This window comes from Anabrus simplex, chromosome 2 (assembly GCF_040414725.1).
Source record: "Anabrus simplex isolate iqAnaSimp1 chromosome 2, ASM4041472v1, whole genome shotgun sequence".
Lineage (NCBI taxonomy): Eukaryota > Metazoa > Arthropoda > Insecta > Orthoptera > Tettigoniidae > Anabrus > Anabrus simplex.
In genome coordinates this window covers 751,883,206-751,906,907 of record NC_090266.1, presented here as the reverse complement: position 1 = coordinate 751,906,907, position 23,702 = coordinate 751,883,206, and the positions used below count along the sequence as shown (strand labels likewise).

Sequence of the window (23,702 nt, the reverse complement as noted above, 5' to 3'; positions counted from 1 at the left end):
GTTTACCTCATGCTAGTTAGGTTAAGTTGGCACTAGTGAGGTTTAGGCCCGTCAAGATGGCAGTACTGAGGTTAGCGATGCGTTGTTGTCGATGACAGCTGTCAAAAAGCACGTGGCTTTGTTTACAAATTCAAATCTCCCGCCAAAATTCAAATTTCCCGCCAAAATTCAAATTTCCCGCGGGAGGAGGAGGCCTCTCCCGAGAGCCGGAGGAGGAGGAGGCGGCAGAACCCGTCTATTATACTACTGATAGCGATGGTTCATTAAGCTATATGTTATTTGATTAGTATACAGTGTCGTAGAAATAATAGTCTCTTCTCCGTTAATATTAGATACATTGAAAAATTGAACAAAATATGAGTTGTATAAAATACAATTTCCGATCTATTACGTTCCATATTTCCTTGCTGTACGAGGAATGATAACAGAGATATTCGCGATTATTACTTTCTCACAAACTTTGGAAATGTAAACTTCCTAAATATTGTATGTAACTGATAGAATATCTAATATCTCTATCTCCCATACCTTTCTACCGTATGAGCTATAATGATGGAGGCCATATATTTATACTAAGTCCATCGGCGAACATTGTTGACGCGCAATTATTTTTCAGTAGTAACGAACTAACTGGTGACGCGGTTCTGTCGGATTTGTATTTATAACCTGTAAAATTTCGTGGTCATTATCACCTATTCTTCATGAAGATAACGAAGATGACCGTGGAAACGTTGAAAACGGCTACTCGAATGATGAGGGGAAAAAGGAATCACGAATGGCAGGGAGGGGGAGATTGAAAGGCTAAGTCTCGAATGTCTAATATTTCAGATCTGGAAGGAAAGAAAATGTGATGTTATCACCTACAATGTCCCAAGCCGCTGAAACGTTTAAACAATAACACTACGCTGACACCAGTACTGTTAGTTTAGGTGTCCTTCGACTCTTCTACTGCCAATCATTTCCGTTACGTGGTATTACTACAGCAATTACAAAATTAACCCGTCCATGAGGGTACACGCCGGCCTCGTGGTGTAGGGGTAGCGTACCTTCCTCTCACCCGGAGGCCCCGGGTTCGATTCAGGGCCAGGTCAGAGACTTTTACCTGACCTGAGGGCTGGTTCGAGGTCCACTCACCCTACGTAATTAGAATTGAGGAGCTATCTGACGGTGAGATAGCGCCCCCGATCTAGAAAGCCAAGAATAACGACCGAGAGGTTTCGTCGTACTGACCACACGACACCTCGTAATCTGCAGGCCTTCGGGCTGCGCAGCGTTCGCTTGGTAGGCCAAGGCCCTTAAAGGGCTGTAGTGCCATGGGCTTTGGTTTGGTTTGGTATTAGGGTACACAGTAGCTAGTATTTAACATAGTTTGAGCTTCAAAACATACGGATGTACAATACTTCGTACCTACTGAATGTGATCAGTCCTTTAGCTACTTGGGTTCATTTAACTGAACATAATCAGCTCTTCTACTGATATGGCACATTTAAGTGAGTTTCTAATTCAACACTGACAACTGTATCATGATACTGTATGATCTTAAGCTTGTGCATCATTCATGGAGTAAATTTATGAAGCATTAACTGATAGATAAGTTATTTAATTATCATTTCTTGGGGAAAAATTGGAATTCATATTTATAGCCGAGTTCACTTCTAGGATCAGCTCGAGCACACAGCGCGGTCACTGTTGTGTAGGGATAAAGCCAAACACTGCAGCGTTCCGGATATCGACTATCGATTCCGTTTTTGTAATTTCTGCTTTGAATCCCCTCTGTCTATCCCATATTCGGATAGCCCTGGTCCCACTGTTTGCACAGCGTTTGCAGTTAATAGAGTCGGGATGTGGTCAGACATCCCGCTGCTGCATCACTGGTAACATGTTGGCGGGGACGCAACTATCTGCAATGGCTTACTAGATATGAATAATTATTCTAACTAGTAATCAGATGTGAACATAGATATTTTGCTGGAAAAAATGTTTCCTCGATATTTACGTCTAGTATATTTGTGTTCGTCCGCCTCTGTGGTGTAGTGGTTAGCGTGATTAGCTGCCACCCCCGGAGGCCCGGGTTCGATTCCCGGCTCTGCCACGAAAAGTGGTACGAGGGCTGGAACGGGGTCCGCTCAGCCTCGGGAGGTCAACTGAGTAGAGGTGGGTTCGATTCCCACCTCGGCCATCCTGGAAGTGGTTTTCCGTGGTTTCCCACTTCTCCTCCAGGCGAATGCCGGGATGGTACCTAACTTCAGGCCACGGCCGCTTCCTTCCCTCTTCCTTGCCTATCCCTTCCAATCTTCCCATCCCTCCACAAGGCCCCTGTTCAGCATAGCAGGTGAGGCCGCCTGGGCGAGGTACTGGTCATTCTCCCCAATTGTATCCCCCGACCAAGAGTCTGAAGCTCCAGGACACTGCCCTCGAGGCGGTAGAGGTGGGATCCCTCGCTGAGTCCGAGGGAAAAACCGAACCTGGAGGGTAAACAGATGATGATGATGATGATGATGATGGTGATGATATTTGTGTTCAACTAGACATAGCATTACATGAGCAGATAACAGTCGATTATGTGGCCTCCTTTAGCGATTTGCTCGAGTCTATGGACGCTAACGTATTATATTTTCTTGTTGTTATTGATGTTGTTCTTCTTCTTGATCATCATCACCGTCTTCTCGTTTCTGTTGCTGTTGTGGCAGCTGCTTTGCCAGTGAAGACGCACTTCATTCATCCAAAAGGACGTGAATTCGATGCTTCTTGATAAGTCAAATTGAATTTCGAAACGAGATTTCTGCACCTTGAAGGCAATTGCCCGTTGATGTAACTCGGCTTACATCAGAAACGAGTATCAGGTAAATTCTTGCTGTAAAAGGTGGCTATACTTATTTATTTACTTTTATACAAGTTTCTTTACGTCGCACCGACAGAGATAGGTCTTACGGCGACGATGAGATAAGAAAAGGCTTGGAGTGGCCTTAATTAAGGTACAGTCCCAGCATTTGCCTGGTGTGAAAATGGGGAAACCATCTTCAGGGATGCCGACAGTGGGGTTCGAATTCACTTTCTCCCGAATACAAGCTCACAGCTGCAAAACCAACTCGCTCGGTGCTATGCATAATGTTGACAAGTCTATCCCGCCACGTGCCGAATATAAGGACAGTGGAGTCTCATCTTTCACTCTACCTGGGCTCTTCATTGCCTTTAATATGGGGTTGGCATTACATGTCTTGCTGTTGCTGAATGTTTTGTTTCTAGGACACGGGGTATCAGTGAAGTGTTCTCGTGTCCTCGCCCGGAGGTGCTGGAGCTCCTTCCATGCACACCCGCACATACCAGCCCTCCTCCCATTCTTAAATTTCTGGCAGTACCGAGAATCGGCAGCTAACAGTGCTAGCCGTTACGCTTCGGAGGCGGATGGGCTATCAGTATGATATGGTTTCTGCATATGCTAAACCAGTCTGTTCTTTGTCTTTTTCGCCAATGGTTCATCTGACTGACGGTTTAACGTCACTATGATAATTATAAGTTTTGGTGACGATGGATTGAGAAAGTGCTACGACTGGGAAGGAGAAACTCAAATCTACCATTTCCTTACAGCTATACGGCACAGCAAGCTCGCCACAGCCCTTTCAAATTACGTTACATGAACTGGCAACAGAGACATTAGTATGGATATGGGTATATACATACATCAAGGTGGATGTTCGGTACTGGTTAACATTGTTGTGGCTAATTCTGTAAGTTTGTGAGAACGAGAGAAGAGTCCTTACGACCCTTTGATTACAGGCAGCTTTATTTTGACTAAGTTTATGCCAATTGGATCCCATAACTAAATTAACTGTCCTATACATCATAGACAATTAGCCGCGTTGACAATCCCTACTTAAATATTTCCATCACAAGATCCTGCACTATAAGTTGACTGACACGCATTCCCAAGAGGACATTTTACTCATGTAGTGTCCGACTCGTTGGCTGAACGGTCAGCGTACTGGCCTTCGGTTCAGAGGGTTCCGGGTTCTATTCCCGGCCGGGTCGTGGATTTTAACCTTAATTGGTTAATTTCTACGGCACGGGGGCTGGGTGTATGTGTTGTCTTCATCATCATTTCATCCTCATCACGACGCGCAGGTCGCCTACAGGAGTCAAATAGAAAGACCTGCACCTGGCGAGCCGAACCCGTCCTGGGATATCCCGGCACTAAAAGCCACACGACATTTCAACATTTCATTTTTCAACTCATGTAGTGCTCGGCTGTGGAGCCTTCTATCATCTGAAGTAAAACTACGTCACTTTTTCCACGCAGTAAAGAAAATATACATGTAAATAGAAATCCATGAGTGATGTATATAACTTGCATAAAGTAGTATTTGAGCAAGTGCAGTTGAATGTGGGTGAATGTGCATGCGTGCGTGTGTGGGGGACGTTATGAACGAGTCTGGTCCCGGAAAAGTTTGTATACAGCGGGATGAATGAGGGTGCGAATGACTGGGTTTTCTTACTTTCAATACGTGTAGCATAAATTGGGATATTATGATAAGATTACAGTGTTTGGAGTGAAAATATTTAAATTTAAAATTGTCTACCCATCTGTAAATATCCCGTGCAGTTTATGTAAACATACATATGTATGTGGGGCTTTTCCTTTCTCTATCTTATCATCCTTGGATAATAACCTGCATGTGCAAGTTAAATAAATAATACCGAGAAAATGGCTGCGCGGTTTGGTCACGTAGCTATCAGCCTGCATTCGGGAGATAGTGGGTTTGAATCCCACTGTCGGCAGCCCTGAGGATGGTTTTCGGTTGTTTCCCATTTTCACAGCAGGAAAATGCTGGGGCTGAACCTTAATATGGCCACGGCCGTTTCCTTCCCATTCCCGGCCCTTTCCTATCCCACCGTCGCCATAATACCTCTCTGTGTCGGTACAACGTAAAGCAAGTTGTAAGAAATACTTACTTTCTGAAAGAACGCAATCTGCCGCGAGTAGCCGCAAGGGTAATCTGCTCCTAGCAAGTTAGATGTCAGTTTCTCACAAAATTTGACCACCAACTACGGCAATACTTAGGAATAATCATTAACTTACCTCATAGAAGGTGTTAAAGACACCTTGCCGATGCTTTATATTTCGTTTTACAAGCGTAAACATTTAGGAGAGGGGAAAGCTGTTGACGTCTAAGTTAGTCAAGTGCAGTGCTTTCCTTTCCAGTGTAATTGTTTGGGAATATTTAAGCTGGATCTAATGCCGTATACTGCTATAGATTTTCGTGTTGATTTAGTAACTATAATGCTAATTTTAAAAAACGTATTTTGATTATCTATTACCAGAAAATTATGGAATCGTGATCAGAATGAAGAGAATTGTAACTTAATAAAGTAAAAAATGCACTCATGACACTTTATTGTTGTTCGATAAAGTACTTGAATGAATAGGTTTGTTATAAAATCTCGCCGGTCATTCACGCAACCGCTTGACAGGAGATTTCACTGAACCTTTGCAGTGGGATGCTGCCAGCAAAAATGTGTTTCCTGGCGAACGCTCTCTGCAAGAAAATGTAACAACGGCCAATGTATGCTGATACCACTTTACCTTTTATTATGCCAATGCCACTTTATAAACCTTAAGGTTTATAATGATAACACAAAAATCTTATTGCGATAATATTTCAATATAGACTATATTTAGTAATTCACTGTAGTCATAACGTTATATCTGAGGATATTACTTTCCTGTAGTTTCTCTTCTTACTCATTTTCGGTTTATACTTTATAATGGTTTTGGTTCTTTTTTTCGTGTGGTTGAAATATCATGCCGTCCATTAAAGTGAGGAAGGTTTTGAATAATAGCATTTGTTGTTGGAGTGTGTTGCAGTTCGATTTAAATTATTCCGCACGTACTGTACGCTCCAAAAAAGAAAAAGAAAGAGTACGGAAATGACATACATGCTCTGAGCATCAATCACTACTGAATGTTGCCGGAAACCCGCCATTGCAACGACAATGGATGCAGCCAGATTGAGCAACAGCCCTAACGGTGAGGGGGTGACTTGCCCTTCTGTAATTACACTTTGGAGATTGATTCATTCATCATACCCTTTTCACTCCCAGGATATCACGCCACCAGAAGCCTACCTATAAGATAAGCTGAAAGAATCCGTTTTCCGGTCAGATGACCTACCTAGGAATGCTCCCGAATTACGAAAGAAGGTGCAGTCATCACTGTTTCCTTGCGGCAACCTGAGTTCATTAAAAAAAACCAAACCCCATCGCACTACAGCCCTTGAAGGGCCTTGGCCTACCAAGCGACCGCTGCTCAGCCCGAAGGCTTGCAGATTACGAGGTGTCGTGTGGTCAGGACGACGAATCCTCTCGGCCGTTATTCTTGGCTTTCTAGACCGGGGCAGGCTGCATCACGTAGGCTGAGTGGACCTCGAACCAGCCCTCAGGTATAGGTAAAAATCCCTGACCTGGCCAGGAATCGAACCCGGGGCCTCCGGGTAAGGGGCAGGCACGCTACCCCTACACCACGGGGCCGGCCCTGAGTTCATCAGCATGTTCAATAATCTACAGGATCGTTATGAACAATGCGTGATACGTGACGGCGCACATTTTGAACACATGCTGTACCGGCCCAGCGAGATACGTGTTGCCGTCGTCACCTTGCATGTTATAATGACGTATCTCGATGTTTAGAACATGTTTGTAATTTCAGTATTGTTTGCTGTGCTGCATACTTTATTTTATACAAATTTTCTTGTAAAAGTAACTGGCATTATTCACAAAATATATTTCAGTACGTAACCATGTATAACCTAATCCATTAAATAGTAGGCTCCACAACACGACCATCACATGCTCGCATTTACAGCCATGATTGGAAATTTTCTCTGTTCAGAGTCCTCACAGTTTGCTCTTTTAACCACTACTGATCTGCACTTAGGTCACTCGCCCAAGTGGCAGATTCCCTATCTGTACTTTTCCTAGACTTTTTCTTAAATGATTGCAAAGAAATAGGAAATGTATTGAACATCTCCCTTGGTAAGTTATTCCAATCCCTAACTCCCATTCCTATAAACAAATATTTGCCCCAATTTGTTTTCTCGAATTCCAGCTTTATCTTCATATTGTGATCTTTCCTACCTTTAAAGACACCATTCAAACTTATTCTACTAACGTCATTCCAACACCATCTCTCCACTGACAGCTCGGAACATACCACTTAGTCGAGCAGCTCGTCTCCTTTCTCCCAAGTCTTCCTAGCCCAAACTTTGCAACATTTTTGTAACGCTACTCTTTGTCGGAAATCACCCAGAAGAAATCGTGCTGCTTTTCTTTGGATTTTTTCCAGTTCTTGAATCAAGTAATGCTGGTGAGGGTCCCATACACTGGAACCATACTCTAGTTGGAGTATTACCAGAGACTCATATGCCCTCTCCTTTACATCCTTACTACAACCCCTAAATACACTCGTAACCATGTGCAGAGATCTCTACCCTTTATTTACAATCATATTTATATGATTACCCCAATTAAAGTATTTCCTTATATTAACACCTAGGTTCTTACAATGACCCCAAAAGGAACTTTCATCCCATCAACGAAGTAATTAAAACTGTGGGGACTTTTCCTATTTGTGAAACTCACAACCTGACTTTTAACCCCGTTTATCATCATACTATTGCCTACTGTCCATCTCACAACATTATCGAGGTCATTTTGCACTTGCTCACAATCTTGTAACTTATTTATTACTCTGTACAGAATAACATCAACTGCAAAAAGCCTTATCTCTGATTCCACTTCTTTACACATAACACTGATATATGTAAGCAAACGTATATGCCTTGAGGAATTCCCCTCTTAATTATTACAGGGTCAGATAAAGCTTCGCCTACTCTAATTCTCTGAGTTCTATTAACTAGAAAAATAGCCACCCATGCAGTCACTCTTTTTTCTAGTCCAATCGCACTCATTTTTGCCAGTAGTCTCTCAGGATCTACCCTATCAAATGCCTTAGATAGGTCAATCGCGATACAGTCCATTTGACCTCCAGAATCCAGGATATCTGTTATATCTTGCTGGAATCCTACAAGTTGAGTTTCCGTGGAATAACCTTTCCTAAACCTTCTATCAAACCAGTTATTAATTTCGCAAAGATGTCTAATATAATAAGAAAGAATGCTTTCGCAAAGCTTTCATGCAATGCATGTCAAACTGACTGGACTGTAATTTTCAGCTTACCGAGCTCGATAGCTGCAGTCGCTTAAGTGCGGCCACTATCCAGTAATCGGGAGATAGTGGATTCGAACCCCACTGTTGGCAGCCCTGATGATGGTTTTCCGTGGTTTCTCATATTCATACTAGGCAAATGCTGGGGCTGTACGTTAATTAAGGCCACGGCCGCAACCTTCCCATTCCTAGGCCTTTCCTATCCCATCGTCGCCATAAGACTTATCTGTGTCGTTTCGACGTAAATCAGATAGCAATATATATATTCAGCTTTGTATCTACCACCTTTTCCTTTATACACAAGGGCTACTATAGTAACTCTTCATTCATTTGGTATAGCTCTTTCATGCAAACAATAATCAAATAAGTGCTTCAGATATGATACTATATCCCAACCCATTGTCTTTAGTATATCCCCCGAAGCCTTTTCAATTCCAGCTGCTTTTCTAGTTTTCAACTTTTGTATCTTACTGCAAATGTCATTGTTATCATAGGTAAATTTTAATACTTCTTTAGTATTAGTCACCTCTTCTATCTAGGCATTATCCTTGAAACCAAAAATCTTTACATAGGCTACTGCTGACTGAATACTTCTGCCTTTTGAAAATGCTCGCAAACACATTCACCTTGTTCATTAATGATTCCTGGAATGTGCCTCTTGGAACCTGTTTCTACCTTAAAGTACCTATACATACTCTTCCATTTTTCAGTAAAGTTTGTATGACCGGTAATTCTTGCTGTCAGTTGTCGACGAAAATTCTAAATTCATAGGTGATCTCTGTGGTCCATATGCAGCTACGTCGAGACAAACATAGTTCCCCTCAATTTTTTAAATCTCCACCACTGCTCATTTACCATCGTATTTCGGTCGCCACTGTGTTCTTAAGCAAGTCCTTTCATTGTAATGTGGGTCTACCTCGACCTTCCTATGCCATTACTTGTAATTTCGTACTGGGTACCCTATCCCTATCGTACCCTATTCTTCTTCAAATATGCGTTTAATCTATTGTGGCGAGCTGTCATAGTCCGTAAAAATTACATCTACTCTGTTATTTACACTTATTTACAAGTGCACTCCCGTAGGTGTTTTCCACGTCACGCAGTTTATCCTCACGAACGTGGTTGAACAGACATCCTTCAGTGGCGTCTGGCTTCTGCTGTGCAACACGACGTCACACCGCGTAGTGTCGTTCCCAGAGCAGTTCACTTCACACCGTCTTACTCTTCGCAGACGCACTGAATCGCGACCGTCTTGTCACTCACTCAAGACTGGTTCAAAATTGACTGAAGACTGACTATCACTTGCACTTGCAACTTCGCTCTTTACAGGCCCAAGGAAGATTTTTGGAGAAGTGCCTCGATGTTTCCGTTTCCAGTACAGTAAAGCAAAGCAAAGCCATCTACCTACAGGTCATAAAGTTCCTTGGGTCTTCAGAAACTAGCAAGGGAGAGGTAACAACCTTCTGGAATTTACAGTAAAACAGAGCCCGGAAACGTTACCTTTCCCAAGATTTACAATACACAGGGTTTCGAACCCGAGAGTTTGCTTTATATCCGAGTACAGTTTGCCCCTTGTGGGCTATGAATCTTCAACCATGACCGCCTCGGTTATCATCACAGTAGAAAGCAATTTTACACTGGTGTACAATTACCCCTACACAACTAATATGAAAGCTACCCTTGAAAGTTAGAAAAGATTTACAGAGGCATATAGCTCCCGATACTCGGCTGAAGAAACAGAAAACATGGTTTAAATTGACAAGGCCGAAAGTGCGCAGTGAAATAGAGGCAAGAGCCCTAAGGGGCTTCCGGCCCTGTGATACAACAGAGGCTAATCTCATACTACCGGGTGACTAAGTATGAGGTCTTCTTTCTATCATTCTTTCTTAACCCGTTTACCGTCCAGGGTGGATTTTTCTCTTGGACTCAGCGAGCAATCTCACCGCTACCGCCTCAAGGGCAGTGTTCTGGAGCGTGAGACTCTGGGTCGGGGATACAACTGGGAAGGAGGACCAGTAACAGGCCCAGGTGGCCTCACCTGGTATGCTGAACAGGGGCCTTGTAGGAGGATGGGTAGATTGGAAGGGATAGTCAAGGAAGAGGGAAGGAAGCGGCCGTGGCCTTAAGGTACGTACCATCCCGGTATTTGCCTGGAGGGGAATTGTGAAACCACGGAAAACCACTTTTAGAACGGCTGAGGAGGGAATTGAACGCCCTTCTACTCAGTTCACCTCCGAGGCTGAGTGGCTCCCATTCCAGCCCTCATACAAATTTTCAAATTTCGTGGCAGAGTCGGGAATAGAACCCGGGCCTCCAGGGGTGGCAGCTAATCACACTAACCACTCCACCACAGAGGCGGACGTATTAGAAGGTAAAAGCCGAAAAATCAAAAGAAAATTTAGATAGTTTAAAGACTTAGTCACCCTACACAAATTTAGAGGAAGGTTAACGAGGATAACCACGCGTGCTTCCTTACATTTTAACTATTTCCCCAGGGGAAATGAAAATATAAAAGTCTGAATACAAAAGTTACATTACATCTCGAAAGGGAAAACCCTACATTTAATCTGGGAACGGAATCGGCGACCTAGCAGTTACATACGAAGAGGGGTGGAGAAATCTTCCCTAGCTTCACACACAGTAGTACACTTTATAAAATAGACTGCCATACCTCGTTTATTTAACATGTCGCGACGACGAAACTCCGCCTCTTTAACCTCCCGAAGAAGATATCCTCTCCTTAGTTTGTAGTAGGCCCTTCACGCACTAAAGCTGCCATAAGATCAGACAGACTATCCTCAAAGCTCGCGTCTTAAACAGGGGTTTCGGCAGAACCATCTAGATGTTTTAGTGAAAACTCATTTGATTGGATTAAATGAAATTCATATCAGATATTCTGATAGGTGAATTAGCTTGATATCACGCCTCTAGATGGGCGGATAGAAAAAATGCAGTTTAGGTAGCTTCAGAGAATTAAAATAAATAATGGAAGGTCAACAGTATGAATAACATCTAAATACAAACATCTCCATGACAAGTAATGACATCTGGACTCTAGACTAGGTTACATATTGATGTCAGACACATCTAGTCCTCAAACGGAAGAGCTACTACGATTTCCTCAAGTTCACGGTTTTTTCTATAGTCGGATGCACAGTCGTAAAATACACAGTTTACTTTTCACCGGAAAGCCTTACTCATGTTACAACAACAATAATAATAATAATAATAATAATAATAATAATAATAATAATAATAATAATAATAATAATAATAATGGTTTTACGTCACACTAACTTCCTTTACGTATCGGTACATATACTGACATGGGGGCTGACGTATTTAAGCACCTTCAAATACCACCGGACTGAGCCAGGATCGAAGCTGTCAACTTGGGCTCAGAAAGCCAGTGCCTTAACCGTCTGTGCCATTCAACCCAGCATTAAAACATTGTAAATAGAAAATATCCATGGTTCCAATACTCATAGAATATTCTAAAATATCTTCATGGAGATTTCGTTGTTTACTTTGTTCTCAAAAAGCATCCTTTAACTACCATTAATCAATTTCGAAACACTGTTTACGAAGGAATTTATAAAAATCAAACCACACTTCGACCATAGAGCATATTGCAGATATCTACTGTACGTACGTCTATGTTTTTTAGCTATACTGAAAAGTTTACTCGCTGTGACTACTGCAGCCGCTGCTACTTATTAATGCCTCTGTGTGGATAATGACATCTCAGAGAGTTACTTTCATGTGTGACACACCAGTATTTTCTCAGTGTAAACCCTCGTAACCAAAATCTTGGTTTGTAATGTTGATAGGTAGTGTATGCTTTATATCCGTGACAGAGCGTTGGTGACCTAGTCAGTGACCACAACTAAACCAGCTAACCAAAGATCAGACCTCAGCTGGAGTTCTCTTGGGGTAGGAAGACCACTTGACATCCACTCCTCTTTCAGCCAACAGCATGTCGTCTACTCGCTCCAGTGTTGACCATATCCGTTTTTGCTCCACTGTAGACGTTTGATGGAAGGTGGTGCAGATACTACTATTGTTATGTCTTAGTCCTAAACATGACTCCTGATCGTATTAGTACAACGACTACTTTATTTACACATTGGTAGGAGGATTTGTATTAACTGCAGGATATTTTACAACCCTACCGTTTAACATTTGTTCCTGGAATAGAGCATAAATAATAACGCAGTCTTAACTTTTAATGCTGGATGACTGGGTTTATACATTACCTACGATTGTTTGACAAGTTCCTTCTCAGAACAATAGTGAATAAATACAAATACAGTCTGTACCAGCACAAATTACAATTTATCAGAACCGGTCTTCGTAAAATAAATTCTATCATCAGCAAAATGTCTGGCTCCATGGCTAAGTAGTTTGCGTGCTGGCCTTTGGTCCAGGGGATTACGGTTCGTTTCCCAACCGAGTCAGGAATTTTAATCTTCATTACTTTATTCCTACAGCTCGGAGGTTGGGGGTGTGTGCCGTCCTAATCATTAGAATTCATCACAGGTAGACCCACACCCTCATAGACGCTCATATTGCCTATACGACGTCTACTCAAAAGATCTGCACCAGGTCCCTTCGCAGGCCACACATCATTATTTTGAATCAGTACAATGTTTAACAGTTACATTTCCAATTTATAAAAAGCACACATAAAAGGTGCCGCTGAATAAAATAACATTGGCGATCAGTTCGTTTTAATCAGCAAAGAAAGAAAGAAAGGAAAACATTCTCTGTTACTGCAATTATTTGCTCGGCGAGCAGCATTCCCTTTAAGTGTTATGGTACAACATACTTGAAAATGGTAAGATTGCTTATTAAATTCCTACTCGCTGCTTCCACCGCAAGGATATACCTAATTAAACTTTGATCATAATAAGTTTTACTTAAAATTAGAACTGCTGTGGTTTGCAGGCTTAAACTTGACTAAGTCACTCTTTACATTCTTATCTACACTTACTATAAAATATTTATGTTCGTCTTCCTATTCTTGTTGTTGAATTGTTGTTGTTGTAGTACAGCAGTAGTGTAGTTATTAAGCGGTTTTAGTAATGCAATACATGATGGCTGGGAATGGAGTGATGTGACGACTCTCATGCAAGCAACTGATTTGACATGGTAAAGTACGGAACATTCTGCCCAAGGAAAGGACTCTGTAATGGGTGTATAACGCCACATTACAAGTGAACTACAAGGCTCAATGATATTGCCCCTTGTTTCTAGCAAACATCAAGGTTCATTGACGCAGCCATATTAAGTTCTTGTTCGGAGAGAATTACAAGGTTGTATAATATAGTCTTAATAACTTCGAGGAGCGAGGAGAACTTAATTTACATGCATTATACACAAGACTGCATCAAAGCACAAAAAGTTGCAAATAACTTACCAAGATTATGAGCCGTAGCATTATACTTCTTGCGAATGACGCCTACATTCATGGTACTTTCTTCTTTTAGATGAACATTATTTTGCTTTTATCGTATATCGATGGCTTTCATTTAAAACCTCGTATGTGCCAAAGCTCTTCTTTCCCATCATAATCCTTAAGACTGGTCACTCCTCCCAGCCACATATTTATATGCAGTCCATCAGAATAATTTTCCTTGTGTTCGTTTTCCTATGTTAATATGTAAAGGAAAATGGGCCTTACCATACAATATTGTGGGGATGTCGTTTCCAGGGCGAATTTACCCATTCCTACAGTATAATGAATTTAAGGTTCATTTTCCTTTATATGGCGGCATAAGAAAATGAACACAAAATAATTGCTCTGATTGACTGCATATCCATACATGGCTGGGAGGCGTGACCAGTCTTAAGGGATATAATGGGTAGGAAGAGCATTGAGACATACGAGGTTTTAAAAGAAAGCCAACGTTATACTGTACTAGCAGTTACCCACCGCTTCGCTCGCGTGGATTTCGTAATTTGTTAAAAGTAAGTGTTCCTCGGTACTGTACTTTTTTTTTTCTAGTTGCATTACGTCGCACCGACACAGATAGGTCTTATGGCGACGATGGGACAGGAAAGGGCTAGGAGTGAGAAGGAAGCGGCCGTGGCCGTAATTAAGGTACAGCCCCAGCATTCGCCTGGTGTGAAAATGGGAAACCACGGAAAACCATTTTCAACTGTACTAAGTCATTATCTGAAAATCTTTAAAGTATAAAAACTCACCGAACAATGAATTTCATTTACCCCAGAAACTCTTTGTAAACCACGTTTGTGGTACTGCCTTCTTGGGCTAAGGTGACAATGCGATAATGAACTGTACATGTGAGAAATAGTCTTCTCTCAAGTCGAAAAGATCCTCAGTATATTTCTTTATTTTTAAAGAGATTCCACGTCTGTAACATCTTCAGTTTTTGAGATATGAGTATTCCCATAAAAACAATTCAATCCATTTATCAGTCATTCCCCTACCCCACGTAAGTGGATTTTCCGAAAAAAATACAAGTTTCTCTATTTTTAAAGGAGATTCCAAACACCAGTTTTCACGTCTGTAACATCTTTAGTTTCTGAGATATAAGTATACTTATAAACAGAATTCAACACATTCTTTACTTATTTTCACCCACCACCTTAAGTCGATTTTCCGAAAACAAAAAATACGTGTTTTTTATTTTTAAAAGAGATTTCAAATACCAATTTTCACGTCTGTAACATCCTTAGTATTTTATAAGAGGATTTTCCGAAAACAAAGAAATATGTATTTTTTTATTTTTAAAGGAGACTCCAAATACCAATTTTCACCTCTGAGACATCTTCAGTTTTCAGATATCACTATCGTAATAGAAGGATTTCAAACCCCTTTTCACTCCTTTTTACTCCCCTCCTCTATAATTTTCCGGAAACAAAAATACAGATTCTTTATTTTTAAAAGTTAAGTTAAGTTTATGAGATGTTCTGTAGATATTTTCATTTTAAAAATTCACCCCCTTTTTCAGTTCCCTTAAGCAGATTTTCCGAAAATAAATTATTTATGTTTCTTTACTTTTACAGGATATTCTAAACACCAATTTTCACGTCTGTAACCGTTTAGGTTTCTGAGATATACGGTAGATACAATCTTTTTAAAAATTCACCCCTTTTTTCACTCATGTTCATCCCCCATTGATTGGACTTTCCAAAAACACAAAGTACGTGTTTCATTATTTTTAAAGGAGATTCCAAATACCAATTTTCATGTTTGTAAAATCTTCAGTTTTTGAGATATAAGTATTCTCATAAAAGTACTCAGCACAATTTCACCTTCTTTCAACCCCCTTAAGGGGATTTTCGGAGAAAAATATGCGTTTCTTTTTTTTAAAAGGAGATTCTAAATACCAATTTTTACGTCTGTAAACTTTTAAGTTTTGGAGATATAGATTTGTATATGTATGTTGGGCATTCAGCCCGAAGGCTGGTTTGATCCTCTGCAGCTCCGCCAACAGCTGTCATAAATAGCCTAGGCGTCACTGAAGAGGCGTACTAGGGAAATGAGGAGTGAGGTAGTTTCCCGTTGCTTTCCTCACCGAGCCAGCCGCTGCTATTACATACCAGTCTGCCAAGCCCACTGAAATGCATGCACCAACTGACCCTATGAGCGATATTTTCACAACATTCATAACAGGGACTGGCTGCATAAGCAATGGTATTACTAGCATCACTCATACCTCAGTCACTTTCATATTGTCAAAGCCAAGGATGAGACTGAGACAGGTCAATGAAAGTAACAAATTTGATATAGCCCATACCAGAAGACATAGTGCACTGTAAACACTACATCTCGCCAGAAAAGGCATGATATAGATTTACTCATTTAAAAAATGCATCCCCCTTTTCACGTCCTCAGCGACGGAATATCCAAAAGTCCTCCCTTAGTGAGCACCTACACTCTAATATAAATGTATCCCCAAGATTTCATTTTTTATGTCCAGTTGTTTTGGCTCGGCAGTGATGAATATGTCAGTCAGTCAGTCAGTCAGTCAGTCAGTCAGTCAGTCAGTCAGTCACGACATTATCTTATATCTATATATAGATGCATACTTCCATTATTATCCCTCAGAAATATTATTATTCAAAGGCTTGAGATCATTTTCACCATCAGCTTAATGTACCGCATTTGTGAGAGAGTTCTGAAACGTGTATTATTGTGCGATCTGTGGTTACGGACTTAACTTAGGATAACTGTTACTAGTTTCAGAATAGGAATTTTGAAACTTAAAAAAATGTCGGAGGAACATTTTCAGTACAGATGCAACCTATGCCAAGATTTTAATTTAATATCTCTGAATACCCGGGACTATATGATTTAACCACTCAAGTTTAAAGGTGAAAATAGGAGTTGCTCCGAAATACTAAGCAACCTAACAGATAAGTAATAGCAGTTATAAGTGGGTGTATAGTCGTAATACGGTGCATTTGATCAACTTCAATGTTTCATAACAAGTTGCGTCTTTAAGTTTCGCGAAATTTGGTGTAGAAGGTTTGAAGAAAAACATAACTAACACAGAGGATTTCAGAATTATTTATTGGCATTTACATATGACAAAACACGTAATATGATCGACCACAAACTCAACTGCATTGCCTATTTGCATGAAATCTCTTACGTCTGGCTCATACTATCAGAAGGTTACATTCATATATGCATGTGTTGTCCTTTATTTATGTCAGGGCCACTTAGGAAACTTATATTACAATTCTCGTAAATATTACGTACCTTGAATATGCATTATATGTGGCTAACTAATATACTGTTATTTCATATGTATTGCATTTTATAATCTCACAGCGTTGTATGTAGTAGATGGGCCTTATTTCTAAATATTTCCCAATAAGCCACTTATATTGAGACTAGGTTTAATATATACACGGTTTCCTCTATGTTGTTGGCTAGCTTGCAGAAGTTCAGTCAATTTAGTATTGTCAGCTGAGCCGGATGAAGATACTGTGAAAACCTTAATCACCCGTCATCATCTCCATGAATTCTGAAACAAACAGAATTGTTTTGAAACTTATTATGAGCATTTAGAAAAAAGAAACAACACCTATACTGCTTGAAAAGAACCAGCTTAAATAAATGTCTCCATTCAATCTGAATTATTCTTATGGGTAGCACAGGTGGGCTACAGTAAATTAACACAGATGCACAGATTCCGAAATAGAGTGTGCCAACATTTCTCGGACACCACATCGTGTGCTATCTCCTTGGATATCAACACACGTTTCCATTTATATGCAGACGACCACCAACATGGTAAACAGTATCTTACGACACATTGTCTATTCCTCTAGACATCACAAATAGTTATAATTAGAGAAACAGAACACACAGTGCCTCGACACATGATATGGAATATTTTATTCATCTGGTGGAGAGAACCGGCGATCGTGCCGGCCAAGGTCGTTGCCGAAATACTTTACGAAAATATCTAGCAGCACGGATATCATGTAGGAAAATCTAAAGCTACTTACTCAGCGTGTTAAAATCACTTTCGGCCTAATAAATGTTAGCTTCGCAATACTGAAACCACATATTCTTCATTAAGCTATCAGGAAAACGACATTCCTGAAAATCTGATGATAGAACGAATGTGCGGAGCAGTTAGGCTTCCTGTGCCAAAGAATGGAGAATTTAATCTCTGAACTGTCGATCACATTTAGAAGTATTGTTTATTAAAGTGTTTTTATTTAACGTCACGTTTCCATCAATACACGAAGGCAATGGAGCCCACAGATTCAATTAGGAATTTGTCCGGCATTTCAAGGCATGAATTTTCCTGAATAGCTTTGTGTAAAATAATTTTGACGTGAGACGAAAGTGTATTTATTTATTTTCGTAAAAGCTAACTGAAGCATTCTCTATGGTTATTTAGTTCTCTTGACCATTTTCAGTTTTTATGCGTACTTGAGCATTTTTTGGTTAATATTTTCATGATGTCAAGTTTTGACATAAGATGGTGCAATCATTTTGTATTATCCCTGGTTATTTCAATTTGCAATTGAGCTTTCGGAGCACCATACTTTGCAAATAATAACGTATGACCGGTCCAAGATAACTGGAGGATATTTCGATTCGGTTAAGGATCTATTCGATGCTTTCCTGCTAATCTACGCTGGTGTTTAATCGGTGGACAACATTAATTAAACGAAAATTCGGAGTTCGGTTACGAAAACGGAATTTATACGGTTGTACTTGAAAGCCTAATTTTATAGTTGTCAGGTTTCTCATTTGGTTACGATGGTTTTAAACCAGCGAAATTCTAGAATTCCATAGAAGTTAAGTTTAAGGAAGCAATGTATTTATTTTTCAATTACTGTACTCTCAAATAAACAACACATTTTTGTCTATATTCCTTTGTTGTCATAGTAACATTCGTAAATTATTTTCCTATTTGTTTTTCTTTCTTCAGATAAACTTGGGTCAATATATTCCTCGTATTAGATCTAAAGTAGTTACATATTCCTTCGTACCCTTTCGATCATCCGACAGAGTGACAAGAATAACCCGTCAACTGGGGAAGGTGGGTGGTTTTAATTCAAGATGCATAATATACTCGTACACTTCCCTCATATTAGCATTAAGTCAATTATTGCCTTTATTTTGCTGGGTGTTGCTATATACTTCACAGGGAATGGTGAAGCCCTGTTGGAACACTGGATCTCACAATATCTCCAATGCCATACAACAGTGAGGGTAGTCGTCACTTGGATGGGTAGTTAACGTCTTGCTGGTTAGAACAGGAGCGGAAAGGAACTGACCAGCCTCCCGCAAATAAACCGTGGCTGAGAATGCCTGACCAGTAGTCAGTGCCCTAGCTGGCACAATGACTATGTCACGAACGCCCAACCTGGGATATGTAACTTTTATTGGATATACTATAATAATAATAATAATAATAATAATAATAATAATAATAATAATATTGATTTCACATCAACCTAACGACTTTCGAGGTTTTCGAAGACCCCTCAATGCCTGAAATTTATCCCGTAGAAATTATGCATTTTACGTGCCAAGGTACTTGAGCACTTTCAAATACCACCAGTCAGAGACGGGCTTAAACCCGTCAACGTGGGCTCTGGTATCTGAACCTCTCAGACTTACAGTACTGTGAATAGCTTACTATTACAAGTTTTACTGATGAATGAACAAACAATTACAGAATATTGAAATATACCTGAAACTTAACTTCAGAGGTGTTGGTCATAATTTCCTACTATATGTTGATTTCATTTCTATAACTTCCCGCCTCCGCAACGTAACGTTTAGTGCTATTAGTTCCCAACATTAAAGGTCTGAGTTCGACTGCCGTTACGGTCGGTGATGTAAGAATTACAGGAGGGCTGGAACGTGGTAAAATGGTACATGCAGCACCGTGTGCCTGAAATGAGCTGCTCCGACTGGGAGAATACGAGAACACGCGTTTACTTTACTTAATTTCTACCAACTTTCCTCAATTCTATGAGACTGAACATCTACCAACAAGCCTCGTTGGAGTAGAGGTAGCATGCATGCCTTTCTCACAGCCGGAAGGCCCGGGTTTGATTCGCGGATCATCCACAATTTCTAATCATACACTTGTACAAGAATAGGATTCATTCAGCCGCACGATACCAGCTGAGGAGCTGTTTGATATGAGATGTAGCGGACTCGGTTATTCGAGCGAAAGAATACGGTGAAGAATTTGTAATGCTAACCGCATTGTCACTCCACATCTGCAAGTTATCTTGTTGGTCAACAATAGTCTTGGTAGGCCAAGGCCTTTAATGAGTTGTGTATGCATACGGTTTCTCTTGTTTTGGTGGTTGTTTTCAGATCATTCACACAACTTACCACTCTCTTAAATGCAACTGTCTTACTCCTTGGTGCGACTGCTCTTCAAGACCTTGATTACTTCTACTCAACTTCTATCCCTTGCTTTATTTCTCTTTTGTACAACTCCCATCTTCCTCATGTCTCCTTCCACATTATCCAGCCTGCCCAACATTTGACCTCCTCTTGGCTTCAGCTTGAAAGCCTTCCTTACAATTGTATTCCCTGGCATTGTCCTAAGAACTGCGTCAGCCGTTACAGTTCGTTACCTTTAGTGTCTGAAACAATATGTGGTCTCTTGTACAGTTTCGTAACCTCCCCATTATTTCTCACTCCTCAAAAATACCCTGTCATTCACTGGACCATGAATGTTTTAAGATTTTTCCTTTCCCGTCTCCTTATCAGTTCCTTATCCGTGCATGTCATTGCCCTAGTCTCTGGACCATACATTACTACAGGTATCACTACAGCTCATGTGCAACTGGTTTGTACTAAATAATTACATTCAGAAATAGATGCGGGAAAGGATCAACGTCGCGATGTGGTCTAAGTCGAAAAACATCGCTGATGTAGAACAGAGCTTTGTTAATCTTCACTGTTTACCCAACCGTCTCTCAAAGTAGGAAAATTCAGCTATTCGTATTATCACTCTGAGTATGACATGAAGCTCTATTCATCAAGAGGCTGGATGGTAAAATTATATATGTACGTAAGAGACTCTCCATCAATGGTGTTTTGTAACATGATCTTAGTATTTCAATATCACTCTCTGAATACACTTACAGGTGATTCCCAGCAACTGAAATCATTTTGTCAATCTTCGAAGACATTGCAGGATTGAAATTCTGGCCCTGTACTGTAGAAAAATAGCTGGCAACGATGCCAGTGCACTTTAATATCTTAGAATTTAAAATATTGAAATGATACACTCTTTATATCGAGTGAAAACAATCTAAAATATAGAAGTATACAATCGCATCAGTCGAATATGAGATTTTCAAATTTGTTTGTTTGTTTCCCTAACGCTTAAGTAATACTAAATTATTATTTCTCAACCGGAGACCCTCTAACTTACAAGTGTATCAAAATGCTGAATACTGTATAATGGACGTTGTTGGTTTAGCGTACTAAAAATTTAACAAATTAACTCGAGGTATAATTGACTAGGACACAAACAATCGAAATTAGTGCGGAAGAATAGCATAAATATAATCGTGTTATATACACATTTGGCTACTCTGCAACTGCACAGTTACAGCCTCTATGAGAATTACATAACGAAACAGCTCGAAAGTTACGCAGACAAACGATGGCCATTGATCATTTAACAGGTCGTAAATATCCGCTGTTGGATACGCATAATGTACACCAGTTTCGTCCCACTACATTATTATATGTTGGAAAGGTGTGTCTCACTTTCAGAACAATTTGTAATGATTTTTCAGCGCGTCAATGCCATGGTGTAGGACTTTAGGTGGATGCTCTACTCTGCTGCGAATTTACAACTGGTTTTAGGGATTGCTTTAGGTGACATAACTAAACGCTAGGTTGAGTAAGACGATAAATTTCTGGCCTTCTGAGCTCAAGTTGGTGGGTTCGAACTTGGCTCAGTCCAGTGGTATTTGATGGTGCTCAAATATGCCAGCCTCGTGTCGGTTGATTTACTGGCACGTAACGAGAAACCTGCAAGACAAAATTCCATAAAACCAATAACACTGATAATTAACATAACTGAGTAGAGAATTGTGATAAAATCCCACTCTGACATTCCAGAAGTTTTCGTTTTTCTTAACTTCAAATCTGGGCTAAAACAGGAATTTTACTCCAGATAGATGCTATGACTGCCAAGCGGAGTGCTATGAAGCCAAGCTCTGCATTCGGGGGACGCGTGAGTTCGAACACCACCGTCGGCTGTCCTGAGAATGGTATTTCTGTCGTTCCCCATTTTCACTTCCAGACAAATGACGAGAGAGTTCCTGTTCACAGGCTATAGCCGCTTCCTGCCATCTCCCTACCCAGTCCCATTCACCATCATTCATTGCATCTACATTAGCTACTCACCTGAGTTTGGAGTCAGGAAGGGCTTCCAGCCGTAAAAATTTGCCATATAATTTAATCTCGGTCCGCCAATGTGGTGTAGTGCTTAATGTGATTAGCTGCTACACGCGGAGGCCCGGATTCGATTTCCGGCTCTGCCACAAAATTTGAAAAGTGGTACGAGGGCTGGAACGGGGTCCACTTAGCCTCGGGAGGTCAACTGAGTAGAGGGGGTTCGATTTCCACCTCAGCCATCCTCCAAGTGGTTTTCTGTGGTTTTCCACTTCTCCTCTAGACAAATGCCGGTATGGTACCTAACTTAAGGCCACGGCCGTTTCCTTCCCTCTTCCTGGTCTATAACTCCCACTCTTCCCGTCCCCTCACAAAACACCTGTTCAGCATAGCAGGTGAGGCCCACCTGGGTGAGGTACTGGTCCTCTTTCACATTTGTATCCCCTGAGCAAACGACTCACGCTCCAGGACACTGCCCTTGAGGCAGTAGAGGTGGGATCCCTCGCTGAGCCCGAGGGATAAACCAACCCTGAGAAGACAGAAAGATAATTTAATCTCACCTCATCTCTGACCCCTCATCACGCAACAATGCTCCTTGATTTTCGAATGTTAAGTTTATGACTATGAATGTAAATAATACGCGAGATATAACTGTCATCAAAATGTTTCTGGTAACAATGTAGGTCAGTTCTCTCAGATCTTCACTACGTTCCACCATCAGGAATCATCTCTCTCTAATTTAAATCCTGATCGTAGTGTAACCTTCACAAGCATGACGCCTCGTGGTCTTCCGCGACCGAAATTCTGTATTAAATGACCTGCAAAGTATATTTTTCTCCTTGCTTTGTGTATTCATTTGAGTTTCTCCTCTTTAATGAGTTTTTTTTAATTAATTAAATGGAAACGAGTGTATGTGAAACGAATTAGCTTCCTCCTTCAAATACAGAAAACAAAAAGAAGAACACCCCTGAAACTCCGAACATCGAGTACCGCAAATTAAGTTAAAATAAGAGTTCTTGAAATGAGCTTTTACAGGTTTTATGTCAGCGATGAGAAATGAAGAATATACCGTACGAACCATTACTGAAATTAAGCATGTTAAGTATAATTTCGCGAAATGTCCGTTGCACAGTATGAAAATACATGAGCGATATGAGACCAGCCACATGATAGCCGAATGACATCGTCACTGGTGATCGTGGTTCGAACCTCGACCAGTGCATTTAGAATATTTGAAAGGAATGCTTACGTCCCTCTGGTATAAATTTCATGCAAAACTAGAATCTCAATGATGACGATATTAAGAAAGACATACAACTGCAAACTTGCTTTGAATCGTATTTCGTTAAACTGTTTCTGTTTGAAATGCTGTTTATCTGATTTCTTAAAAAGAAATATGTGAAAAGTCTTCTGTACCTCCTCTTAAACACAATGTAGGGGAGAGAAAGGTTTCATAATCACACATTAGGCCATCCTGAAAATTCTTTTCCATGACTCACTCCTTCAGCCACGATCAAATGCCTGAATGTTCACAGGACTCCGACTGATTTCCGACACCAGTATTGAGATGATATCCCGCGTTGAGGCCGTCAGAATGAGCCGA

At 40.6% G+C, this 23,702-nt stretch overlaps 2 protein-coding genes across 3 annotated transcripts in view; one reads left to right on the top strand and one right to left on the bottom strand.

Moving 5' to 3' along the window:
- The window catches only part of LOC136863097 (calmodulin), a 674,807-nt gene that overhangs the window by 98,608 nt on the left and 552,497 nt on the right, over window positions 1-23,702 (top strand). The gene's annotated exons all lie outside the window — the stretch shown is intronic.
- The window catches only part of LOC136863095 (troponin C), a 93,816-nt gene continuing 86,857 nt past the window's right edge, over window positions 16,744-23,702 (bottom strand). Inside the window, exon 6 of the mRNA XM_067139431.2 lies at window positions 16,744-17,222. Coding sequence (XP_066995532.1) covers window positions 17,194-17,222 — 29 coding nt within the window. The 3' untranslated portion in view covers window positions 16,744-17,193. The remainder of the gene's footprint in view (window positions 17,223-23,702) is intronic.